Source organism: Thalassophryne amazonica, chromosome 9, assembly GCF_902500255.1.
Source record: "Thalassophryne amazonica chromosome 9, fThaAma1.1, whole genome shotgun sequence".
Lineage (NCBI taxonomy): Eukaryota > Metazoa > Chordata > Actinopteri > Batrachoidiformes > Batrachoididae > Thalassophryne > Thalassophryne amazonica.
Genome location: NC_047111.1, coordinates 78422160 through 78450079, shown reverse-complemented (window position 1 = coordinate 78450079; position 27920 = coordinate 78422160). Strand labels below are relative to the sequence as shown.

The window sequence follows — 27920 nt, the reverse complement described above, 5'->3', positions numbered from 1 at the left end:
CTGTCAAGTTAAGTACTGATAACCACATGTATACTGAAAGTTTGCATCAGAGCAGTTTGAACTTTGCTCACTACGGTCTCCCGTCATCAGGGTCAAAAAGGGCAATGATGCACACTTAAAACACACACCACTGTAGAACTCAGCCCCGTGCAGCGGTCAGACTCGCCACGGAGCAGCAGGTGTGTGCAGAGAACATTCAGGATGGCCGGAAGGAGACGAGGCCGAGGCAACAATGTCCAGCAACAGGCACAGCAGAAGAGAGGAGGACGCCCTTGCAGGGTCAGTAACTGTTACTATCACGTTAAAAGTACCACAGCAGAGTTTGGTCAACATATTTAAAAAATGTGATTACTGTACTTACAGAAATGTGAACAAACCTGTGGTACACGTCAAACGTTTGTGTGGTGTCATGTGCCATTATCTGATTTGTACATGGGTGTGGAGTGGTAACTGATTTCAAGATAATGTTCGTGACTCATTTTTATGTCTGCAATATACATGAGATGACATGAGCGCTAAGCACATGATTGGAGGACAAATGATAAAGGGGCAAGCCATAATTTTAAAACCCAAAAGTCATTAAAAAAAAGCCGTTATTTCAATCAATACCAGGTTCTGAACTCTTTTTGTTTAAATCAGGGTCATACTTGATGCTATAAATGACAGCATGATTGTTATTGGTATGTATAATTCATAAAATATGAATGATGTATAAATCAATCAATCAATCAACTTTTTTCTTGTATAGCGCCAAATCACAACAAACAGTTGTCCCAAGGCGCTCCACACATTGCAAGGCAAGGCCATACAATAATTATGAAACACAGTCTACGTCTAAAGCAACATAACCAAGGGATGGTCCAGGGTCACCCGATCCAGCCCTAACTATAAGCCTTAGCGAAAAGGAAAGTTTTAAGCCTAATCTTAAAAGTAGAGAGGGTATCTGTCTCCCTGATCTGAATTGGGAGCTGGTTCCACAGGAGAGGAGCCTGAAAGCTGAAGGCTCTGCCTCCCATTCTACTCTTACAAACCCTAGGAACTACAAGTAAGCCCGCAGTCTGAGAGCGAAGCGCTCTAATGGGGTAATATATATAAATATATATATAATATAATATAATATAATATAATATAATATAATATAATATAATAATATATAAATAAATAGTAAATTGTGAGTGCGTGTGTGCCCATTATGTAAAATTACACCTATATATCAAGCGGATTAAGTGTTTCTTGTATTTCAGGATTATTAAAGCATATGTGTGCATTTCGCCATTCTGATGAAAATAAATTGAGATCACATCAAACTAATATAACTGAGATTAAAAATACATTGTCATTCTAAAGTGAGCACAATTCACAAAACTGCATGGTTCAAAATTAAGCAAATTAAACTAAAAATGTTTATAGTTTAAAGCCAGATGATACACATTACTGTTTTAGAGTTCAAAGTATATATTACAGCTCACACAGTACAAAGTCAGTGACACACTGAAAGGATCATTATGTCAAACGTTATCTTATCCCGGCATGATCATATCTTTTTAAGATTTGTCAAATCTTCGAATGTCCCAACCTGCAATTTATTATTATTATCATCATCGTCATCATCATCATTATTACTTGTATTATTGTTGTACTCTTGTATCAGTTTTTAATATTATGACATTGACATCGGATTCTTAAATTATACAGCTGTACATACATACCATTAATTAATGCTTCGATCTTAAATATGATCAATCTATCTTTATTTGTTGGCTATATACCACAGGCTTTTAAGGTGGCAGTAATTAAACCATTACTTAAAAAGCCATCACTTGACCCAGCTATCTTAGCTAATTATAGGCCAATCTCCAACATTCCTTTTTTCTCAAAATTCTTGAAAGGGTAGTTGTAAAACAGCTAACTGATCATCTGCAGAGGAATGGTCTATTTGAAGAGTTTCAGTCAGGTTTTAGAATTCATCATAGTACAGAAACAGCATTAGTGAAGGTTACAAATGATCTTCTTAAGGCCTCAGACAGTGGACTCATCTCTGTGCTTGTTCTGTTAGACCTCAGTGCTGCTTTTGATACTGTTGACCATAACATTTTATTACAGAGATTAGAGCATGCCATAGGTATTAAAGGCACTGCGCTGCAGTGGTTTGAATCATATTTATCTAATAGATTACAATTTGTTCATGTAAATGGGGAATCTTCTTCACAGACTAAGGTTAATTATGGAGTTCCACAAGGTTCTGTGCTAGGACCAGTTTTATTCACTTTCTACATGCTTCCCTTAGGCAGTATTATTAGACAGCATTGCTTAAATTTTCATTGTTACACAGATGATACCCAGCTTTATCTATCCATGAAGCCAGAGGACACACACAAATTAGTTAAACTGCAGGAATGTCTTACAGACATAAAGACATGGATGACCTCTAATTTCCTGCTTTTAAATTCAGATAAAACTGAAGTTATTGTACTTGGCCCCACAAATCTTAGAAACATGGTGTCTAACCAGATCCTTACTCTGGATGGCATTACCCTGACCTCTAGTAATACTGTGAGAAATCTTGGAGTCATTTTTGATCAGGATATGTCCTTCAATGCGCATATTAAGCAAATATGTAGGACTGCTTTTGCGCAATATCTCTAAAATTAGAAAGGTCTTGTCTCAGAGTGATGCTGAAAAACTAATTCATACATTTATTTCCTCTAGGTTGGACTATTGTAATTCATTATTATCAGGTTGTCCTAAAAGTTCCCTGAAAAGCCTTCAGTTAATTCAAAATGCTGCAGCTAGAGTACTGATGGGGACTAGAAAGAGAGAGCATATTTCACCCATATTGGCCTCTCTTCATTGGCTTCCTGTTAATTCTAGAATAGAATTTAAAATTCTTCTTCTTACTTATAAGGTTTTGAATAATCAGGTCCCATCTTATCTTAGGGACGACCTCTTAGTACCATATCACCCCAATAGAGCGCTTCGCTGTCAGACTGCAGGCTTACTTGTAGTTCCTAGGGTTTTTAAGAGTAGAATGGGAGGCAGAGCCTTCAGCTTTCAGGCTCCTCTCCTGTGGAACCAGCTCCCAATTCGGATCAGGGAGACAGACACCCTCTCTACTTTTAAGATTAGGCTTAAAACTTTCCTTTTTGCTAAAGCTTATAGTTAGGGCTGGATTAGGTGACCCTGAACCATCCCTTAGTTATGCTGCTATAGACTTAGACTGCTGGGGGGTTCCCATGATGCACTGTTTCTTTCTCTTTTTGCTCTGTATGCACCACTCTGCATTTAATCATTAGTGATTGATCTCTGCTCCCCTCCACAGCATGTCTTTTTCCTGGTTCTCTCCCTCAGCCCCAACCAGTCCCAGCAGAAGACTGCCCCTCCCTGAGCCTGGTTCTGCTGGAGGTTTCTTCCTGTTAAAAGGGAGTTTTTCCTTCCCACTGTTGCCAAGTGCTTGCTCATAGGGGGTCGTTTTGACCGTTGGGGTTTTTCTGTGATTATTGTATGGCTTTTGCCTTGCAATATAAAGCGCCTTGGGGCAACTGTTGTTGTGATTTGGCGCTATATAAATAAATTGATGATGATGAAATATACATTCTTGAAATATGAAATTATTATTAGACAGTTTTTTAAAAAATGAAAACGTTACACTCCTTTCATTTAAAAATGTTATTTTTGTTTGCATGCTTGTAGTGTGGGTGCCAGTTGTAGGTTTCTTGTCATATTGTCATTTTGTGTGTCGCTGCATGAAGTGGATTCAGTTGACTGGTGTCTCGTATACACTCAGCTTTCACTCACTGCTGCATGCTGAGATAACCGCTTGCTTTCCTAACAGCAGCCAAGAACAGATCTGTGAAGTGAATGCATAAATAAAATAAAAATGGTAAAACAACACCACCTTGTTTTTTAATCAGCTCTTCCTGTCTCGTCCCTGCAGGCTCTGAGGGATCCGGCTCCTTTTGCACAGTCTACAGGTTGCAGCCTAGAGATTCCCACTGAAAAGCTGACCATTGCTCAAGCACGGAGGGGCACACCAGGTCACACATCTTAATCATTTTTATTTTAATCATCAGCTAATGTCTCACCCCCACCACATTAATTATGGGATTTGTGTTAATCGGATTTTAAAAAGTAACAGTTTGCATCATGTGTTACTTAGTTCATGTTACAGGGTAACATATGTCACATGTCATCAAATCCAATGCACATTGACCTTGTTTGACCTTTACTTTGGAGACCAAGCATTCAGCACTGTCAAAACTATTCCATTTATTAATCCTATTAACTCAACCAATAATTTGCATCACTTTTTGCCAAAATTAGAGCAACTCTTGACCTTTTGACCCCTGTACAAACTAAAATTGACCTTTGTCACCATTCTTGCCATTTTTTTACCCCAAAACGCCATAACATTCTGTCACAGATATTCCAAACTATACCTTTTTGGAATCATTATAATCAGACAAGTAACGTGATGTAGTTTTCAGTTTGATTGGAGCATTTTTAAATTTTGACCCCTGTGTAATTCTTCAACTGACCCCTACCTGGCTGCCTATTGAAAATTCAAGTGGCCAGTTGGTTTTTTAAAAAAGTGTAATGTCTAAGGTGTATTTCTGCTGAATATGATGCTTGTATCACCATTTGAAGGATTGTTTCAGTTATCTGCTGCACTAATAAGCCAACAGAGCATGAACCAGCTGCTGTCTGTTAGCTTAAACGTGCATATAAGGCAACCCGAATTAAATGAGAAATGCTGCTTTTAACAACCTGAACCTCATTTCTGGCATAAAATATGGTTGTTTACTCACCAATATAGGTTTGATGTCATTATAAGTCCATAGTTCAAACGACATGTTCAGTTCAAATCTGAGGCAAATATTTTTCTTCTTCTACTAAGGTGGTACACAGCACCAGTGGTGGGCACAGTTCGGCTAATCCGCTAATTATTGAAGCTAACATTTTCATTATCGGATTAGCTTTAACTATAACTATAAAAACCATCATCGGATCAATTATCTTCCGATAAATTTTGGTCCAATAATTTTTAAACCGCTGACATATTATTGTAAGCTTAGTGAATAATGTTTTAATAGTTAAAGTATTTAAAGTATTGCACTAATTTTAAAGGTTTTAATGTGGACATGGTGTGTGCGCAGTACATTATGGGTACTGTAAAAGTTCACAACAGCAGAAATGCATGTGAGACGCTCTGATCAGGATCCACACAGACAACAGCATTAAACCCTTTGTATATTGTGCCTAAAACCCTCGTGAATATATTCTCTGGGTTTATAGACGTTGCTTTTGTGTTTATTTTAGAAAAACACAATAAATTAGAAAGCATTGCTTAAATTTTCATTGTTACGCAGACGATACCCAGCTTTATCTATCCATGAAGCCAGAGGACACACACCAATTAGTTAAACTGCAGGAATGTCTTACAGGCATAAAGACATGGATGACCTCTAATTTCCTGCTTTTAAATTCAGATAAAACTGAAGTTATTGTACTTGGCCCCACAAATCTTAGAAACATGGTGTCTAACCAGATCCTTACTCTGGATGGCATTACCCTGACCTCTAGTAATACTGTGAGAAATCTTGGAGTCATTTTTGATCAGGATATGTCCTTCAATGCGCATATTAAGCAAATATGTAGGACTGCTTTTTTACATTTGCGCAATATCTCTAAAATTAGAAAGGTCTTGTCTCAGAGTGATGCTGAAAAACTAATTCATGCATTTATTTCCTCTAGGCTGGACTATTGTAATTCATTATTATCAGGTTGTCCTAAACGTTCCCTGAAAAGCCTTCAGTTAATTCAAAATGCTGCAGCTAGAGTGCTGACGGGGACTAGAAAGAGAGAGCATATTTCACCCATATTGGCCTCTCTTCATTGGCTTCCTGTTAATTCTAGAATAGAATTTAAAATTCTTCTTCTTAATCTAAAATTCTTGCAAAGCAAAAGTTGCCTTTTGCTTTGCAAGCTTGAAAGAACGTTCATGACTACCATTATCAGTTTTTCCAGTATTACATTTATGGCTTTAGCATCAAAAGATTACATCTATACATGTAATTACAATCACAGCAAAGCAAATTGAGATATTGTAATGCCACACTGGCACTTAAGGACAGCTTTTTTTCATTTGTTATAGGACACCGTCCAGTGCGAGTCTACGCTGATGGCATCTTTGACCTCTTCCATTCAGGACATGCTCGGGCACTGATGCAGGCTAAAAATGTGTTTCCCAACACATACCTCATAGTAGGAGGTAAATGATGAATGATTGTTTATACAAGACTGTAAACACTGCCTGCGCAATTGATCTCATTATGTGTATGAAATAAGGAAGGTGCACAGTGCATGAATCCTAGCAGGCATTACGTATTCTTGATCACCTGACCAGGTTACCTGACATAGCAGGGCTGCCCAAGTCTGCTCCTGATGGCTTTGGCCAGCCATGTGAAATGTGAAATAATTTTAACAGTTGGTCAGTTAGTGTTACGGTCGAGAGGAGGTGAACCAAGCGATGAGGGGAACCCCTAGATGCAGGACAGTTGAGGCAATGAGAGTGGTGTTAAAGCACAGTTTTATTAGTAATAATGAAACTAGGCAAAGACAAAATGTGGCAACAAAACTCTGAGTTGGGAGTCCTCTTCCAAATCCTGGTGAGGGCCACAGAGGAATGCTACTCTACAGCTGGTGGGAGCTCCAGAGGAATGCTCATCAGAACTGGGGACTCCTTCCTATGCCAAGGATGACATTCAACAGAGACTGGGTGAAAGGAAGAATGTCTTTTCTACCTGAAGATGATCTTCTGAAAATGCGATATCAATAGAGGACTCCTTCCTGTAAAGAGGAGTGTGCTGAAATGTCTCTTCATAAAAAGGGTGAGTACCAGACAGATTAGGCAGAGCCAAGGAATGTCTTTGCTGCTTGGAGTGTATTTCCAAAATGAAACACCAAATTCAACCAATAGTATTTCTTGTTATTCAAACTGGGTTCCAACAAAGTCTTTCTTGTTAAAGAGTGAATTAAACTCCAAAGTGCAAAACCAACTTTTACGCCAAATGTGATCCCAGGAGACAGAGGACAGGAGGCAGTCAGGCTGCAAACTACAAACCTATCATGCATACACAGACAACCAAACAGAAACAATGGACCTGCAGTAAAGATCAACTAGAGTCACTTTAAATAGCCTCTCTCATCAGATACAGGTGCAGACCAGCCAAGGTGTAAGTGATGATGTCTAATTATGTGTAAGGACAAAAACGAGCACTGGATGGAGGTAAAGCAAAGACAGAGATTAAGACCTGTGAGGGAATAAAGCAGGGGTGGGCAATCATGTGCCATGAAGGGCCGAGACACTGCAGATTTTCCTTACAACCAATCACCTCAGCAGGTGATTTCATTAATGATCACTTGTCTCAGCAGGTGATTTCATTGACGATCAGGTGTTTATGTTCAGGGGAGAAGCTCATCAGCAATCCACCTGCTGAGGTTATTGGTTGCAAGGAAAACCTGCAGTGTCTCGGCCCTCACTGCCCACCCCTGGAATAAAGGATTGCCAGATGGAGGCAGAGAGTGCTAAATACTGAAAGGTGATAGAGGGCAAATGCAGAGAACAAGAAAACAGACAAGAAAAGGGGTGAAACAGACAAGATGTGATATCAGAGCAGGAAGCTGGGTCTGACTGTCAGAAGGAAATGACAAAGGACTACTGGGGCAGATAGAAAATAGAGGAATGAGAGAGGGGGGATGACTCAGACAAAAGCTGGGATAAAGTGTGAAAAACAGGAACAGAAGACAAAACCAACCAAGACAGGACCCTAACTGGGCAGGACCACAACAGTTAGTAGAAATATATTATTTCTTTTCAAAATCCAGATGAATTATTTTATCCATATTACTGTCCACATAGTGGTGGATGTTGTCTTTATTATAATCATAATTCTTCCTAGGCTTTGGAAACGCCAAGACATATACCCTGTAAAATGCAGTGAGTGAATGCAGTGAGTAACAATATTGTTCCTCAAAAAACGATTGGAAGGGACTTGCATATTTATCTCTCTACAGTTCATAATATAATTAAATGATTTAAGGAATCCAAAAGAATTTCAGTGCATAAAGGGCAAGGGTGCAATCATAAGATTAATGCCCACGTTGTTTGATCTTGCAAACAGCACAGCATGAACCACAGTCATTTATCAATAGCTGATATAACCACATGGACAAGGGTTTACTTTGGGAGACCTTTGTCAAGCATTACAATATAGAGTTGCATTCACAAATGCCATGTAAATCTTTACTGTGCAACAGAGAAACCATATGTTAACCTTGTACAGATGCTGCATTAACTTCTTTAGGCATGGCGGTATGTGGGTTGGACCAACACACAATAGAAATGTGTATTGCAGTCAGATGAATTAGTATTCCAGATATTTTTTGGAAGAAATGGACATTGTGTGTTCTGGACCAAAGATGCAAAGGACCCTTAGGGTCTATCATGGTTTGGGATTGTGTCAGTGGCCTTGGCAAAGGTAGTGTACTGTGATGGCAGCATTAATGTAGAAAAGTACATTAAGAGTTTAAAGCAGCATATGCTGCCTTCAAGGCAATGTCTTTTCCAAGGATATTCAGACATTTTTCAACAAGGCAAAACCACATTCTGCACACATTACAAAGGCACTGCTGAGGAAGGAGAGGGTAAGGATACTGGACCTGGATTAGCCTTCTTTCAGTACTGACCTGAGCCCGCTAGAGAATGGGTGGAGAATTTTGAATAAAACAGTGACAACCCTGTACTGGTGCACATCTTAAGACATGTTTTGCATGAACAATGTGACAAAATAACACCCAGCGTGCTTCATTGTTTGGTCACTTTATGTATGCATTGTTTGGTCACTCATCTTCAACCGCTTATCCCGGATTGGGTCATGGGGACAACAACACCAGCAGAGCACCCCAGACTTCACTTTTACGGGCCACATTGACCACCTGTGACTGGGGGACACCGAGGCCTTCCCAGGCCAGTATGGAGATATAATCTCTCTACCATGTCCTGGGTCTTCCCCGGGGTCTCCTCCCAGATGGAAGTACCTGGGACACCTTCCTAGGGAGACGCACAGGGCGCATCCTTACCAGATGCCCGAACCACCTCACCTGGCTAAGTAAAGAACTGGCTGGTCGTTCCATGACCAGGACAGAACCCACATTGTTCCTCTTCAATCAGAGGTTTGACTATCGACTGAACCCTCCTTTCCAGCACCCTGGAGTAGACTTTACCAAGGAGGCTGAGTAGTGTGATGCCCCTGTAGTTGGCACACACTCTCTGGTCCCCTTTTTTTAAAATATGGGAACCACCACCCCAGTTTGCCACTCCTTAGGCACTGTCCCAGACCTCAATGTAATGTTGAAGAGATGTCTCATCCAAATCAGTCCCTCCACACCCAGAGCCTCAAGCATTTCTGAACGGATCTTTTCAATCCCTGGGGCTTTGCCACTGCAGAGTTGTTTGACTACCTCAGTGACTTCCACCAGGGAATTGATGATAATCCTCCATCAGCTTCCAGCTCTGACCCTACTATAGAGGGCACTCTGGTCTGATGCAAGAGTTCCTCAAACTGTCCCTTCCAGCAGTGGATTACATCCTCAGTTGAGGTCAGCAGAGTCCCATCCTTACTGCAGACAGCTTGGATAGTTTCCCGTTTTCTCCTCCTGAGGTGCCTCACAGTCCACCATAAGCACCTTGGTGCCGACCAAAAGTCCTTCTACATGATTGCTCCAGATTGCTTGGTATCCTCAATGCCAAAATATGTTCAGCATCATGAGAAGGAATGGAAACATTCTTAAGCGGTAAATGCTTTTGCATCCCAACTTTGTTGGAAGGTGTTGCAGGCCTTAAATGCACGAATTGATGTATATTAGACTGCTCTACAGGGATTGCGCCGACACCAAGGTTTCCTCTGCAGGTATAGAGGTCAGAACAGGACAGAACACAGCATCCTATAGGGCACAGTGGCTACTGGGCGGGCCGGGCTGGGTAGTATTTCAAAACCAAATTACACAAAAGCCAGTGGAAAGGAGAAGCGAAAGTTGATTCAGGATGAGGTATGTGCCGAGGTGGAGGAATCTCACTTGATCAGAATGGTGGGCATGTCCCTCAGGGGGCCTAGACCAAGCAGGAGCATTCAGCTGGCCATAAAATCACATGGGCAGAACTCAACCTGTTCACCTGGGGCCTGGTGGACTCACCTGCTTGCCAACTCTGCCAGAAAAGGGGATCTTTAAAGCACATCCTCGGCTGCTGCTCAAAGGCCTTGGGAGATGGTCGTTATTGTTGGCGCCATGACTAGGTTCTGCAGACAGTAGCAGACACCATCTGCACTGGCATTATCAACATCAGGTGGCAACACCCCTCCAAGTGTACTATCACCTTTGTTCGAGCAGGTGAGAAGGCCCATCCCTCAAAAAAGACCCAGGTGGGCCTGCTTGCATAAGCAAGCGACTGGCAACTACTGATTGACCTTGAGAGACAGCTGAGATTCACGGACATCACTGCAGTAACATTACTCCGGCCAGACATGGTGTTGGTGTCTGGAGAAAAAAAGCAAGTTGTGCTACTAGAGCTTTCTGTGCCCTGGGAAGATCGGTTGGAGGAAGCGCAGGAGCAGAAGAGGGCCAATTATGCTGACCTGGTAGCTGAGTGTCATAGGCATGGGTGGAAGGCCCACTGCGAGCGCATTGAAGTGGGTTGCAGGGGCTTTGCAAGCCAGTCTCTACATCGGTCCTGGGACTCCTAGGGATCTGTGGATTGGAGAGGTGAGGGGCCTTGAAAAACATCATGGAAGTGACTGAAAAGGCTTCACGTTGGATCTGGTTGAGGAGAGGGGATGTGTGTCATAGTGCACTACCTGGACACAAGTCAGGGCTTGAACAGCCCCGGCTGGGTCACCCAGGTGCGGGTGTCTGATGTAAGACCCGAAACACCCCGTGATCCCGGTTACATCAGTGAAGATATGTCTAGGTTGCACCACAAGGTGTATCTCAGTACTAGACAGTGGCGGCTGGTGAAAAACAGTCTTGGTGGGGCTGCTGTGCCAATAGATTCCCTTGCCTTGTCCAGTACAGGCATTCAAGTGAACAGTCGGAAAATTACTACAATTCCACAATAATCATTTCATGTCCTTCTCAAAATCAGCAGTTTTACAGATAAAGTTAACCATTTACAGCTATATTAGGCCCCATTTCTACTTTGGAAAGGAACAGTATCAAATACACTCAAGTTCTTGAGCAAAGAACATTTCACCATTTGACACCAATTACACACATAGTACACCAAACTGTACTGCACTGCCATTATCTTCAGACAAACAGATCCTGGGGTTCACAATGACACCGACCTTAACAAAATATAAAATATCACCAAATTTACACTCTTTCAAAATATGGAAAAATTCTTCAATTGACAAAAGAACATTATGTACATATTACAATGTTCACACCACCTTCCAAGAGAGAGAGAGAAAATGTTTGTGTGTGTGTGTGTGTGTGTGTGTGTGTGTGTGTGTGTGTGTGTGTGTGTGTGTGTGTGTGTGTGTGTGTGTAAGAGAGTGTGAGAGAGTGAGAGAGAGTGTGAGAGAGAGTGTGTGTGTGTGTGTGTGTGTGGGAGAGAGAGAGAGAGAGCGAGAGAAAATTAAGGTAATATTTTGCATGAACATTACTGAGTGGAATGGAGGCAAACTAAAGAAGCTTGAAAAACTTAAATTAAATAACTTGACTAACTAATAACACCAAAACCTTTAAATTAAATTGGTTAAAATTAATTAACAGTGTAGAGGACAAAGCAAATTAAGTTTACAAAACCACTTAATTAAATGTGTTGCTAAACTTGGGTTTGTCTGACTATAAGTGTCTTGTGTGTACTCAGTGGCTGAGTTAGAATTTCTTTAAAAAACATGCAAATTGCTATTTTAGGGTTTTGTTTTGTTTTTAAACTGAGCAAATAATTTGTTTTAGAGTGTGGAATACTCCAAAGAATATTTCACTTCTGTGAACTGATCCTCATAACGTGTAAAGTGAAATCAAAATACCAGCATGGCTGCAGCTTTGAACACTGTTACAAACAGCCCCGGCCTCCCCTATTACCATTAGAACTGGTCTGCTGTCCCAATAAAGATCACAGCTTTGATCCCCTAAAACAAACAAACAAACAAACAAACATCACTCATTCGTTTTATCTTAAATTTTCACCCTCGTTTCCACACCAGGAGCAACATTCTGGAATAAATCCGAGCAGCTCGTCAGCTCACCTGAGCTGAAGAGGTGGATGCGCTCCTTTCCACCCCGCAGTAAAGAGCGCAGATCAGCAGCCTCCGTGACGTGTGCGCGCTGACAGTGTGAATGAAGCCTGACACGGTTTATAACAAGTCAGACAAACGTCTCTCCTCCAACCGGGATGTGCAATTGTCATTAAACCACGAGAAAGATGTGATGTGCACCTCCATGCGCCTCCAAAAGGATCCCCGCCAAACTTTGGTGTCATTGATTTGATTAGTTTTGTCCCGTTTTAAACCTCCGAAGAGTTCTTCAACTTACTCCAGCAAAACACACGGAGACAAAATAAAAATAAATAAATATAACCCAAACGTCGTCGTCACCATCATCTCTTCCTGACTGACTGACAGCAGCAGCTGCAGCGTCATGTATATCACTGACTGTAGCAATCTAACGTTCCCGCATTTTTGTAGCAAGGGCTAAAATTCCGGCGCCCCAAAGCCATTAATTTTGGCAATGTTGATTTGCCATATATTTATTAATTTTCCATAGCAACTACATACAATTGGTTATTTCGCTGCACTTCAAGGGCGCTTTGAATGATCGCCCAAGACGAGGAATGATACGTTCTCTGCTTCTGTCGGTGGAAATACACTGTTGAATGAGAGTCAGTTGGAGGAAGTGTTGTTTTAATCATTCATATTACATGTAGGCACATACTATTAAGTAAAACTGACACTGATAATACTTTTTAAATATATATACGAGGGCTGTCAATAAAGTAACGGTCCTTTTTATTTTTTTCAAAAACTATATGGATTTCATTCATATGTTTTTACGTCAGACATGCTTGAACCCTCGTGCGCATGCGTGAGTTTTTCCACGCCTGTCGGTGACGTCATTCGCCTGTGAGCACTCCTTGTGGGAGGAGTCGTCCAGCCCCTCGTCGGAATTCCTTTGTCTGAGAAGTTGCTGAGAGACTGGCGCGTTGTTTGATCAAAATTTTTTCTAAACCTGTGAGACACATCGAAGTGGACACGGTTCGAAAAATTAAGCTGGTTTTCAGTGAAAATTTTAACGGCTGATGAGAGATTTTGAGGTGATTCTGTCGCTTTAAGGACTTCCCACGGTGCGAGACGTCGCTCAGCGCTCTCAGGCAGCGTCATCAGCCTGTTCAAGTTGAAAACCTCCACATTTCAGGCTCTATTGATCCAGGACGTCATGAGAGAACAGAGAAGTTTCAGAAGAAGTCGGTTTCAGCATTTTATCCGGATATTCCACTGTTAAAGGAGATTTTTTTAATGAAAGACGTGCGTATGGGTCCGCGCGTCGGGACGCAGCCGGCGCGGTGCAGCGGCACAGGAAAAACACCTCCGTGTTGATAACCATTTGTAAAATCCAGGCGGCTTTTGATGGCTTTCAGTGGAGTGAGTATATGAGAAATTGTTTAACAGCAAGACATGTTCCAACTTGTCCTTAAGGCTTCCAGCAGAGGTGTTTTTCCTGTGGCGGAGCATCGCGGCGGCTGCGAGCCGACGCGCGGACCCATCCGCACGTCTTTCATTAAAAAAATCTCCTTTAACAGTGGAATATCCGGATAAAATGCTGAAACCGACTTCTTCTGAAACTTCTCTGTTCTCTCACGACGTCCTGGATCAATAGAGCCTGAAATGTAGAGGTTTTCAGCTTGAAACAGGCTGACAATGGCGCCTGAGAGCGCTGCACGACGTCTCACACCGTGGGAAGTCCTTAAAGCGACAGAATCACCTCAAAATCTCTCATCAGCCGTTAAAATTTTCACTGAAAACCAGCTTAATTTTTCGAACCATGTCCACTTCGATGTGTCTCACAAGTTTAGAAAAAATTTTGATCAAACAAAGCGCCAGTCTCTCAGCAACTTCTCAGACAAAGGAATTCCGACGAGGGGCTGGACGACTCCTCCCACAAGGAGTGCTCACAGGCGAATGACGTCACCGACAGGCGTGGAAAAACTCACGCATGCGCACGAGGGTTCAAGCATGTCTGACGTAAAAACATATGAATGAAATTCATATAGTTTTTGAAAAAAATAAAAAGGACCGTAACTTTATTGACAGCCCTCGTATATTGACTTTTCCCCTCCACATCTATAGGAGGACAGCGCCCGAGCGCCCCCTATGGGCCAGCCGCCACTGGTACTAGACTTAGACTTGTTTTTATTGTCATTTAGTTAAAAACATCACAGATGCTGTCACAGAACAAAATATTGATGCACTGCATGAATAAATAAAAACACAGAATAAACAAATGAAATTAACAAATAAAATGAAATTGACCACCCTAAAGATGACATATCTTGGTTTCGTACTCTCTGCAATGAAAGAGAAGTCAAAATAAATGTAAGAATCACTTTTTTTTGTTTGTTTTTTTACTTTTTAATTTGCATTTTCTATACTGATTTGGGGTTGTATTTCCAAAGCCTAAGCCTGGTAGCCATCAAGGCCACCATTGCTTTATGTTTTTACGTCCGCCAAGGACTGCGTTTAATCAATCAATCAATCAATTTTTTTATAAAGCGCCAAATCACAACAGTTGCCCCAAGGCGCTTTATATTGTAAGGCAAGGCCATACAATAATTATGTAAAACCCCAACGGTCAAAACGACCCCCTGTGAGCAAGCACTTGGCTACAGTGGGAAGGAAAAACTCCCTTTAAACAGGAAGAAACCTCCAGCAGAACCAGGCTCAGGGAGGGGCAGTCTTCTGCTGGGACTGGTTGGGGCTGAGGGAGAGAACCAGGAAAAAGACATGCTGTGGAGGGGAGCAGAGATCGATCACTAATGATTAAATGCAGAGTGGTGCATACAGAGCAAAAAGAGAAAGAAACAGTGCATCATGGGAACCCCCCAGCAGTCTACGTCTATAGCAGCATAACTAAGGGATGGTTCAGGGTCACCTGATCCAGCCCTAACTATAAGCTTTAGCAAAAAAGCTTATAGTTATTCGTCTGTCTGTCTGCCTGTTAGCAGGATTATGTCAAAACTACTGCACGGATATTGACAAAATTTTCACAACAGATAGATATTAGGCCAAAGAAGAACCCACTAAATTTTGGAGTTGATTCGGATCTAGATTCTGGATCAAATTTCACTTTATGTATGCTTTGAAGGATTACTGTTAGTAGGATTACGTCAAAACCACTGTACAGTTTTTGACGAAACTTTTAACACAAATACATATTAGGCCATGGAAGACTCCATTAAATTTTGGAGGTGATCTGGATCTTAATCCAGATTCTGGATCAAGATTTCACTTTATATACATTTTGAAGGATTATGTCAACACTGCTTCACAGATTCTCACCAAATTTGCACCACAGATCGATATTAGGGCATGAAGACTCCACTGAATTTTGACTGGCGGACGTCAGAAATCTCTGATTGCTATTGCTATTATTATGTCAGGATTTGAAAGTATTATAAAATATTAGAAATGGAAAAGTCAAGGAAGTCATGGAAAAGAAATGGAGAAGTCATTAAATCAAATCAACGACAATTTCACATTTGACATTTTACCAGACAAATGTCCATGCAGCAGCTCTTCTCTTTAGTGTCTCCTCATTTCCAGTGTGCAGTGATGAACTGACCCACAAGAATAAAGGTTTTACGGTGATGACAGAGGACGAACGCTATGAAGCCGTGAGACATTGCCGATATGTTGATGAAGTGGTGAGAGATGCTCCCTGGACCATTACCACAGAGTTCCTCAAGAAACATAAGGTTAGGGAACATACAGTCAATGAATGCACAATTTTAAAAATGACGCACCTCCGCAAAGATGTCTGTGAAGGCCTTACATTATCATCATCATCATCATCAGATTGATTTTGTGGCTCATGATGACATCCCTTACACCTCTGCTACATCACAAGATGTTTACAAGCACATCAAGGAAGCAGGTGAACATCTAACCAATTCTATTTCTGCTGTCTCATATCACTTCATTTCATGCAGTTTTATATATATACAGTTGTACATAAAAGTTTGGGCACCCCTGATGATTTCCATGATTTTCCTTTATAAATCATTGGTTGTTTGGATCAGCAATTTCAGTTAAATATATCATATAGCAGACAAACACAGTGATATTTGAAAAGTGAAATGAAGTTTATAGGATTTACAGAAAGTGTGCAATAATTCTTTAAACAAAATTAGGCAGGTGAATAAATTTTGGCACCCAACAGAAAAAAATACATCAATATTTAGTAGATCCTGCTTTTGCAGAAATAACAGCCTAAAAATGCTTCCAATGAGAGACTGGATTCTGGTTGAAGGTATTTTGGACCATTCTTCAATACAAAACATCTCAAGTTTGTTGATTTCTGAGCATGGACAGCCTGCTTAAAATCATGCCACAGATTTTCAATAATATTCAGGTCTGGGGACTGAGATAGCCATTCCAGAACACTGTACTTGTTCCTCTGCATGAATGCCTTAGTAGCTTTTGAGCAGTGTTTAGGGTCGTTGTCTTGTTTAAAGATCCAGCCCCGGCGCAACTTCAACTTTGTCACTGATTCATGAACATTGTTCTCAAGAATCTGCTGATATTGACTGGAATCCATGTGACCCTCAACTTTAACAAGATTCCCAGTACCTGCACTGGCCAAACAGCCACACAGCATGATGGAACCACCTCCAAATTTACTGTAGGTAGCAAGTGTTTTCTTGGAATGCTGTGTTCTTTTTCAGCCATGCATACCGCCCCTTGTTATGTCCAAATGTGTTATGTCTCTCTGTGCAAAGTGTGCTGTATAGTTGAACGATGCACAGAGACACTATCTGCAGCAAGATTATGCTGTAGGTCTTTGCAGCAGGTCTGTGGGTTGACTAAGACTGTTCTTACCATCCTTTGCTTCAGCTTACCTGAGACTTTTCTTGGCCTGCCACTTTGGGCCTTAACTAGTACTGTGCCTACGGCCTTCCATTTCCTCACTATGTTCCTCACAGTGGAAACTGACAGCTGAAATCTCTAAGATAGCTTTTTGTATCCTTGCCCTAAACCATGATGTTGAACAATCTTTGTGTTCAGGTCATTTCAGAGTTGTTTCAGAGGCTTTCTGTAAATACTAGAAACTTCATTTCACTTCTCAAATATCAGTGTGTTCGTCTGCTATATGATATATTTAACTGAAATTTCTGATCCAGAGAACCAATGATTTATAAAGGAAAATCATGAAAATTATCAGGGGTGCCCAAACGTTTGCATACAACTGTATATATATAATATATAGGGCGTCTCAAAAAATGTACCCAAAAGTGTTTTGACAGCAGAGAAAAACCAGTCAATATTATCAGACATTTTCTGCATGACCATGTGGCCGAAGCATGTCATTTTTCTCCTCAATGCACAGTTTTTAGTTCAGTCTTTCCTTTTTGATGTTTTAACCCTTTATCTTTTACACCACATGATCAATGTAACCTCCTCGTCTGAAGTTTCCTAAGAAACAAATCATCTGTCTCCAGTTTTCTGGAAAAGCACTAGCAAATTCAAGTCTCCGTGCCATTTGCTGGGGAGTTGGTTCGCTCTTAGACTGAATTTTGTATGGAAAGAGAGGCAAGGCAGCCCTTAGGATGCGTTGCACAGAACTCAACGATTTTTGTTCTCTGAATTATGGTCAACTGCAGCATTTTTCCTGGACTTTAATGTCTTGCAGAACAAACTTTAGGTTTCCTGAAATGAGAAAAACACCATTAATTCCCAGTAAAACCATTCCCTGGTATTCATTTTTCAGAGTACCTTTGGGTAATTTTTTGAGACACCCTATGCACACACACACTATATATATATATATGTGTGTGTGTGTGTGTGTGTGTGTGTGTGTGTGTGTGTGTGTGTGTGTGTGTGTGTGTGTGTGTGTGTGTGTGTGTGAAATTAAATTTAATGACATGAAAAACATTTATTGACTACGAAAAGGACACAAACTGGTGAGTTATTTGTGATATATATTTTACTTGTGATGAAATTAGACATTTTCTTGAAATTGGCATTCCGATCTACATGATATTAGCCATGCTCTTGCAACGGCCCACCCCCTCTTCAGGCAGAATTTTGCATGGAGAGCACTGGGCCCTCTGATGGGAGAACAGGTATGTAAAATTTGTATAATTTCTGTTAGGTATGTTTGTGGCAACTCAAAGGACAGAAGGCATTTCCACATCAGATATGATCACTCGTATCGTACGAGACTATGACATCTATGTCCGTCGCAACCTACAAAGAGGCTACACAGCCCAAGAACTAAATGTTGGATTTATTAAAGTAAGTGAAAGGCTGGAAAAACAAATTCTTCACATAATGCAGGATGTCCTTGATGATGAACTACTGTGGTTTTCAAACAGGAGAAAAAGTACCGTCTCCAGAACCAGGTGGACAAGATGAAAGAGACAGTCCGTACAGTGGAAGAAAAGTCAAAGCACTTTGTCTTCAGAGTGGAAGAGAAGAGCCAAGACCTCATCCACAAGTGGGAGGAGAAGTCACGAGAATTAATTGGCAATTTTCTAGAGCTTTTTGGTCCAGATGGTGCATGGGTATGTTCATCTTTATCTTTATCCACAAGATATTTTACTGTAGGTGCTTTTCCACTGTAGCGACTATAGGTCCTGAGCAATCAATGGTCCAGGTGCTGGGATCTCATGCCAGAACCAGGAGTACATTCTTTTTGTATTTCCACAAAGCTACAGTATAAAAGACCCAGGCCTTTATATAAATGTTAAATAGGGAAACAGGAGTGACACATACAGTCTCAGCTCTATTTTGTTTTGCTCTGCTGTAAAAATGTTTGTTAGTGCAGCAGAATTGATTTTCATTTGTGCATTTTTAAATTTTTTGTCCACAAACAGCAAGTTTCAAAGAAGGTCATTGATCATGGATGACATATTATGTCAACCAAATACCCATAATGACACAATAAACATGACTACAGGTGAATTACTACAATTTAAATGTGTGTAGGACTATATTAAAGATACTCTCCTTGGGCTTTACAGGTAGAAGAGAAAAGCTTGGACCTCCGAGTGTTAAACCCTATGTACCGGCCCGGGTTCTGCATTCACAGGATGCAGGACTGCTCTGTGTCCCAAGGGTGAAGAAAAAGCCTGCGGGACAGACAGCCTTTTCATACCGTGCCCCTGTTTTGTGGAATGGCCTCCCAGCCTCAATAAGACATTCAGATTCTGTGGAGACTTTTAAGAACAGACTAAAGACACATCTTTTAAATCAGTCTTATAGTTAGAATGTCATGTTGGCATCTTTTTAATTATTTTAACTTTTTACTATTATTGTGGTTTTTTGACCTTTTAATTGCACTTTTGATTTTTATTAGACATTGTTCTTGCACTGTTTTGTGTGAGGCGCCTTGAGGTGACGCTGTCGCGAATTGGTGCATTATAAATTTTATAAATTGAATTAAATTGCAGGTAAGGAAACATGAATCCTCATCGCAAAAAACTAAACAAAAAACAAAAAATGAAATCAAAAACACAAAAATGTGACGAGAAATAATAAAATAACACCAGGGCCAGCTGTTGTGTGGGCCGCTGAAGAGGAGGTACTGCTGGCCCACCACCACCAGATGGCGCCCTGCTTGGAGTGCGGGCTTCAAGCAGGAGAGGGCGCCGGAGCCACTGGGAGTGACAGCTGTCACTCATCCTCAGCACCAGCTGTCACTCATTCATCTCATCACCATCACCATAAAGGCCGGACTGCAACTCCACCTCCTCGCCGAGAAATCAACTACCAATCAGGTAATTTTCTCTGCTGACTAAAATTCGAGTATTAGTCTGATCTCTTTTTGCAGCCGTTTTCCTGGGACGGATACCCTGTCTGCGGAGTTGGTGTTTGGTGTGGACTGCGACGGCTTCGCCTCACACCCCACCCAGATAAGTGGTTATCTCAGGAGCTGCACGAGTGTGTGATTGGAGGTGGAGGTTCTCCCTCCTTTACTGAATACAGACTCTGGGATTACTGAGTGTGTGACCTCACACTCATCTGGACTGTCTCTGTTCTCTGCCAGCAGTACTGGGTCTGACTGCTGAAGACGGCGGCCACCAAGCAGGGCTTGGCGGCTCCGGTGTTCTTCAGCTCCGTTGGTGGTGGAAGCTGTGTGGCTCCGGCTTTTCTCTCGCCAGGCGTCTTCTATCGTCGAGCCTGCCCACACGTCACCTGGTGTATGATTGACAGTCACTGTATTGTTATTGTCTGTACATCGTTGTGTGATTCACAACATTAAATTGTTACTTTTTGGCTTATCCATTGTCCGTTCATTAACGCCCCCTGTTGTGGGTCCGTGTCACAACACTTTCACAACAGCCAGCTATGGCAATCAGTATCCTCACTGCTGGATGAGACTAAATTCTACACACTGTAGCTTTAAACTTTAAGGTGGGTGACCTTAGAGAGACATAGAGGTGACAGAAAGCATCCTGATTGTGTTAAAGTTACATATCAGGGGTCTTAATTATTTCACACAGCGATGGAGAAGAATCGAACTTAACAGTTGATCCTCAGTAACGCTGCATTTCACTGTTTAGAACAGGGTCCCTGTGATGGACAAGTGCCTATTGTGAGATCTAAAAAAATGATCCAAAAAAAAAAAAAAAATCCTTGTAAGCATTTACATCTGTGCTGTACTACACCCCACATTTGGTTATTTTATTTTTTGTGTGTGTTGTTGTGGTTGTTTTGTTTTGAAAAAATAGATATGAACAATAAATACCTTTGAGATATTTTGAGGACAACAAAAAGATCAATGGATTCACAAGTAAGGATTTTTCAGCTTGAATAATTAATGTGACATTTTATGGACGTTCCACCTGCTAGAATTACAGAGCATTTTATACTTATTTTTATTTGCTAATTATATGATCTTAGGTCCATCATACAGGATGCCAATTCAGGCTGAACATACAATAGAGTTTCACTTTCTGTCTGACATTCACAACAGATATGAATGTCAGACAGAAAGGGATTGTGAAAGTTCTTAAACAAGACCTTTGGTTAAGCTACACCTAATATTAAAAGATTATTAACCTTGCTTGCTCTGTCTGTACAGGAAAATATCAGACCGAGCAAGCGAGGTTAATAATTTGTTTATTATACGTATGGCTATGATATATGTAAACATGCAAACTTCCTGTATCGGCTGAATATGAAAGCTGCTGATGGCTCATAGTCAGACCTGTTCACTTCACCTCCATGAAGAACTTGCTAACAGATGGTTCGGTTGTTAACTGATAAGTTTTCAATCGGTGTGTTTTTTTTTCTGATGCTGTTTACGAGGGTAGGCTGAAAAGTTCTAAGTCTCACCAAGAAGGAGAAAAGCCATTTCAATAAAACTTGGCATGCATTAAGTTCAACTCTTCTGATGACTGTGTTATTTTCTTCCATGTTGTGAGGTAGTTTGTGGTTCATAGCCAAGTTTGAATGTGTGTGGTAGAGGGAAACGGCAAAAATGGACAAAATCTGGCATTGCGGTGTGATTAAGTACTTGCATAAGAAGGGGTTAAAGTCCAAGGACATTCGTGCAGATGTGGTTGCTACATTAGGGGATGAAGCTCCCTCCATATCTACAGTGCAGAAGTGGGCAGCTGAATTTAAGAGGGGCAGAGAGAGCCTTGAAGATGACCCAAGGTCTGGGCGGCCTGCAACAGCCACAACCCTGAAAAACACTGACCTTGTTCATGAAATGGTGATGGACGACAGACGATCGACGATTAATCAGCTAGCAGATGCTGTGGGAATATCCCGTGAGAGAATTGAACACATTCTGCATGAAGAACTTAGAATGTCAAAGGTGTCAGCTCGGTGGGTGCCACGTCTTCTGACGCCTGATCAGAAATGCACCAGGATAGTCATGTCGAAGGCAAACTTGGCACAATTTGAAGAGGATCCAGCCAATTACATGGAACGTTTTCTTACCCAGGATGAGTGCTGGGTTCACCACTTTGAACCAGAGACAAAAAAACAATCAATGCAGTGGAAACACCCAAGGTCACCACCTCTAAAGAAGGCCAAGGTTGTTTCGTCTGCGGGGAAGGTCATGGTTTCAGTTTTCTGGGACGCCAAGGGCATTGTGTTCACGGACTATCTTAAAAAGGGACAAACCATAAATGGACAGTACTATTCTAACCTACTGAGACAGTTACGTGAGGCTATCAAAAAGAAGTGACCAGAAAAGCTGATGAAAGGGGTGCTGTTCCATCAAGACAATGCCCCAGCTCACAAGTCAACAGTGGCCATGGCCACTATCCATGAGTGTGTATTCGAACTGGTAGATCACCCACCATACTCCCCTGACTTGGCACCCTCGGACTTTCATCTGGGAAGCACTATCGGAGCAATGATGAGGTGATGGCTGTCGTTGAGGTCTATTTTGACTCTCAAGATGAAATCTTCTATGCCAAGGGAATCGAAGCACTCAAGCACCGCTGGAAGAAGTGTGTGGAGTTACAAGGAGACTATGTAGAAAAATAACCCTCAATTTGTTCAATTCGACAACTGCATCATAGTCAGCCTTAGAACTTTTCAGCCTACCCTCGTATATATTTATGGAATATGTTCATGTCCGACTTGTTTTTCTCATCATGTTTTTAGCTTTCTGGTTTGTAACGAAGTTTTCAATCTGTTCTTGACTGTTCGGAGCTGTGTTTACATCTTGTTGGTCTTCATTTCATTTTGCATGTCCACTTCAAGCTCGTTTGCTGTTAATTCCTCCATTTTCTTTGTTCATTTTTTGTTTTGTTTTATCTCGTGCCGGGAAAATTGTCAACAAAGGTGCAGATCTGATACGCGATATGGAAATCAGCCAATCAGAGCACACGTACCATCGTAGCCATATATTTAAAATCATTATCCTAGGTGTATTATGGTTTATACCTCAGCCGGATGTGGATCCATGGGTTTACTAGTGGATCCAGTACCCCCAGATCTGTTGTAGCGGATCATTGTTGTTCCGAACTACTTTCATTTGGCCATCTTTGTTAGTGGAAAGACAATAGTTCCACACAACATGGATCCCCAGTCTTGTTTAACATATTTTTGAAAAAAATACAGTAACCGGCTGAGGTATAAAATCAAAACACCTCTCGTCTGGGGAGCAATATGAGCGGAGGATCCAGTGGGATCACCTTTGCCATCCCCAACTCACTGGATCCGTTCACATTGCTCCCCAGACTCGAGGTGTTTTGTCATTGTATTATTATTTTGTTGTACCCTGTGTTGTGAAGTTATCTATAAAACCCATGAATCAAGAGAACAGTACAGATCATGTTGCAAAGCTCCAATGCCAATCCATCCTTCCATGGTATAAAGGAAATCCAAAAGGACTGGAAGAATAGAGGACAGCCGCACTGCTGGAAGGGTCCTCATTCAAATTGCCACTTACATAACAGTATGTTCATTGAATGGCCACATAAAGATTAAATGACAAAAATAACACAGAAAACAACACTTTCATGGTAACAGTGAACATAGTGTTGAAAATCAAGCAATGCTCTAAGTATACAGTTGTATGTAAAAGTTTGGGGACCCCTGATGATTTCAATCATTTTCCTTTACAAATCAGTAGTTGTTTGGATCAGCAATTTCAGTTAAATATATCATATAGCAGACAAACAAAGTGATATTTGAGAAGTGAAATGAAGTTTATAGGATTTACAGAAAGTGTGCAATAATTCTTTAAACAAGTGCATAAATTTGGGCACCCCAACAGAAAAAATACATCAGTATTTAGTAGATCCTCCTTTTGCAGAAATAACAGCCTCTTAATACTTCTTATAGCTTCCAATGAGAGTCTGGATTCTGGTTGAAGGTATTTTGGACCATTCTTCTTTACAAAACATCCCAGGTTTGTTGGTTTCCGAGCATGGACAGCCCCCTTAAAATTACACCACAGATTTTCAATAATATTCAGGTCTGGGGACTGAGATGATCATTCCAGAATGTTGTACTTGTTCCTCTGCATGAATGCCTTAGTAGATTTTGAGCAGTGTTTAGGTGTAGTTGTCTTGTTGAAAAATCCAGACCCGGCGCAACTTCAACTTTGTCACTGATTCATAAACATTGTTCTCAAGAATATGCTGATATTGACTGGAATCCATGTGACCCTCAACTTTAACAAGATTCCCAGTACCTGCACTGGCCACACAGCCACACAGCATGATGGAACCACCTCCAAATTTTACTGTAGGTAGCAAGTGCTTTTCTTGGAATGCTGTGTTCTTTTTCAGCCATGCATACCGCTCCTTGTTATGTCCAAATAACTCAATTTTAGTTTCATCAGTCCACAGCACCTTATTCCAAAATGAAGCTGGATTGGCCAAATGTACTTTAACATACCTCAAGTGACTCTGTTTGTGGCGTGTACGCAGAAAATGCTTCCTCTGCATTACAGCATCATACAGCATCTCTTTGTGCAACGTTTGCTGCATAGTTGAACGATGCACAGAGACACTATTTGCAGCAAGATCATGTCGTAGGTCTTTGGAGCAGGTCTGTGGGTTGACTATGACTGTTCTCACCATCCTTCGCTTCAGCTTATCTGAGATTTTTCTTGGCCTGCCACTTCGGGCTTTAATTAGTACTGTGCCTGTGGTCTTCCATTTCCTCACTATGTTCCTCACAGTAGAAACTGACAGCTGAAATCTCTGAGATAGCTTTTTGTATCCTTCCCCTAAACCAGGGGTGCCCAAGTTCGGTCCTCAAGATCTACCTTCCTGACACTCTTAGTTGTCTCCCTGCTCCAACACACCTGAATCCAATGAAAGACTCGTTAGCAGACTTTTAATGAGCCTTTCACTGGATTCAGGTGTGTTGGAGCAGGGAGACAACTAAGAGTATCAGGAAGGTAGATCTTGAGGACCGAACTTGGGCACCCCTGCCCTAATCCATGATATTGAACAATCTTTGTTTTCAGGTCATTTGAAAGCTGTTTAGAGACTTTCTGTAAATACTAGAAACTTAATTTCAATTCTCAAATATCAGTTTGTTTGTCTCCTATAAGATATATTTAACTGAAATTTCTGATCCAGACAACCAATGATTTATAAAGGAAAATCGTGAAAATTATCAGGGGTGCCCAAACTTTTCCATACAACTATTCGTCAGAATGAGGGGAGGTATGCGCAACAACAAAAAGTTGAACTAAAATTCTTTCTCTGTCCTTGTTCAGCATGCGCTTCAGGAGCAGAGCGGACGAATGCTCCTGGCCCTGTCACCCTACTCGTCACCTCGTGGCTCCCCCAGCAGCAGTCCTACCAGAAGGCACTCCATTTCTCCTGACTCCTCTCCATCCTCTGCCTCCCCTCCATCCTCCCCTCCATCTTCTCCTACCTCTCCGAAAAAGACCACACGCTCCGCTGCCAAGGCTGCTTCCACATACAGTCGACATGCACAGTGATGCCTTGGACATCTTCATTCCTATTCATATGATGGTCATTATAAATTAAAATCGAAATTAGGTCAAGGATAGTATTAATTATAATTTTTTTTAAAGAGCAAATGAAGCCATTTTAATTCACTACACATTTATTTGAGATCAACTGCACACATTATTTTTTCTTCATTTACATTAATAAGTAAAATAATATTAATTGAAATTTGCTTATATGTCTTCTGCCCTTTACTATTCTTCATGTCCCTGAATATACTAATATTCTAATATATTAATATATACTAATCAACCTTTTACAGCAACAGAAAATTTAGAATACCTTATCCCAAAAATACTTGGCTGGTGACCACAGAAGCCATTTAGCTTGAATTATTTATATATATAAAACTGATAAATGTTTCTATAAGAATGAAGCTGGTTTTCATTACAGTGTTTATTACATCTGGCATCTATAAAATATAAATAATATAATATATTATATTATATATAATAATATATAAAATATAATATAAAATCTGAAGATTTTATATTAATTTCTTTGACAGATTTTAGATGTTTACTTAAAATTATTCAATGAAGCAAAACCAAAGTGACAAATATAAGTGTGAAAATATATGTTAATCACATAAATACCTGAACAGAAGAGAAATACCATAGTATCATCAAAATTGTTCTATGTCCAAAATATTGAGTAAAAATCATGTTAAATACAGTATTATTAAGATGGACACACATTAATGTCGACTCCGCCCTTATTTTCCATTTTGTAAACAAAGAAATGTTTATGTTAGGTGCAATCTGGGAAAATTAAAATGTGGTTTACAGTTTCTTGGTGAATACATTAAAAACACACTCCTGCTGTGTATTTGAAAATTGTATTAAGTATATTATTGTGTCGAGTATTTTAATTTTTACAGTGCTTTACTTTTTACAGTACAGTACAGAACTGATAAGGTTTCTACTCTTGATTTGCTCTGAAAAGACAAGTTGTTTTTGTATGTATGTGTAAAATATAGAGATAATTTCTATATATCCAAGTTTGATTCATTACAAACCCTGTCTAGAAATATTCAGGTTTGCTCATTTGCAACAGCTGCAACTTGTGACAGCAGGACAGGTACAAAATTCAACATCTTCTAAACTGTTTCACATCTTTATGAAATCACAAGGAAATAAAGCGCATGACAAAATGAAAACCTATCATGCAATGTTACAGAAATCAAAGTTTATAAAAAGGAAAATTCACTTCAAAATGCCCTGACCCAAAGATCCAGCACTGTAAAATTTAAAAAGTTGGAAAAACTTTAAATTTCAAGACAACTTACTACAATAGATTCTTCCGTTTGATCTCAGCTCAAATTGTTAAGTTTAGGAACAGTTTTCTGAATTCTTACTTTAAAGAACTATTTGTGTTAAAATATGGTGAAGAAAGAGAAAGAGATTGAAGTGAAAAAAATTGACAAAAAAAATTAAAGGAGAACTACCTACGTTTCGTCAGTTTTTTTTTTTTTTTTTTTGCTGTTTCATCTGTTATTTTGGTCGCATTCTTCTCTACGAAGCTCCCTCTGCAGCTCATGAGTACATATGTCACAAAACTCATAAAAACTCACTGTCGGCCCTACCTCCTGCACTCTCCAAGTGCATTTTTGTTTACACAATCTGTGGAATCTGTCAAGAAAGTGACAGTCCACAGAAATACACAGAGAACAGAGTTTAGCTCAGGTGAATCTCTCTCTCTGCCCTCTCTTTCTATGTCTATCTGTCTTGAATGCGATCGCTGTCTCCTTCTGTTTCTCTCTCTCTGTATCTGAGGACATGCACGATCAGTGAGGAGATATAACGTCATGCTTTCACGGTGAACTCTGCTCCAAAGCTTCCTTCAGCAGCAGGAACAGAGGTCTGAATCTGTTTTTCGCACTTCATCTTTCAGCTCTCCTATTCCAAGAAAGTCTGACACAGATTGACCTTCGTATGACCCCTCACTCTGTCACGCTGGTGTATCTCTTTCTCACTTCCTCTGACAGTGAATTTTTTTTAATTATTATTCTTTTGCTTTTTTTTGATGGCTCTGTCATGATTATGAGCATGTAAGAAAAAGTCATGGGCTTGTTTCTCGCGAGACCCGAGACTCTCGTTCGCATGACTCCGAGTCAATATCTGAAGTTGCAAGGCTGATTTTCTGATGAGACCCTCAAAACAAGTTGTTGTTCATTCGGCTGCTC

General features: G+C 40.6%; 1 protein-coding gene across 1 annotated transcript; it reads left to right on the top strand.

The window, feature by feature from the left end:
• Window positions 1-136: 136 nt before the first annotated feature.
• On the top strand, window positions 137-25931 carry pcyt1bb (phosphate cytidylyltransferase 1, choline, beta b). Its single transcript, XM_034178479.1, has 8 exons — window positions 137-279; window positions 3935-4034; window positions 6152-6268; window positions 15879-16030; window positions 16131-16209; window positions 18427-18569; window positions 18650-18838; window positions 25477-25931. The coding sequence occupies exons 1-8, from the start codon at window positions 202-204 to the stop codon at window positions 25702-25704; spliced, it is 1086 nt and encodes a 361-aa protein (XP_034034370.1). The 5' UTR covers window positions 137-201; the 3' UTR covers window positions 25705-25931.
• Window positions 25932-27920: the final 1989 nt, after the last annotated feature.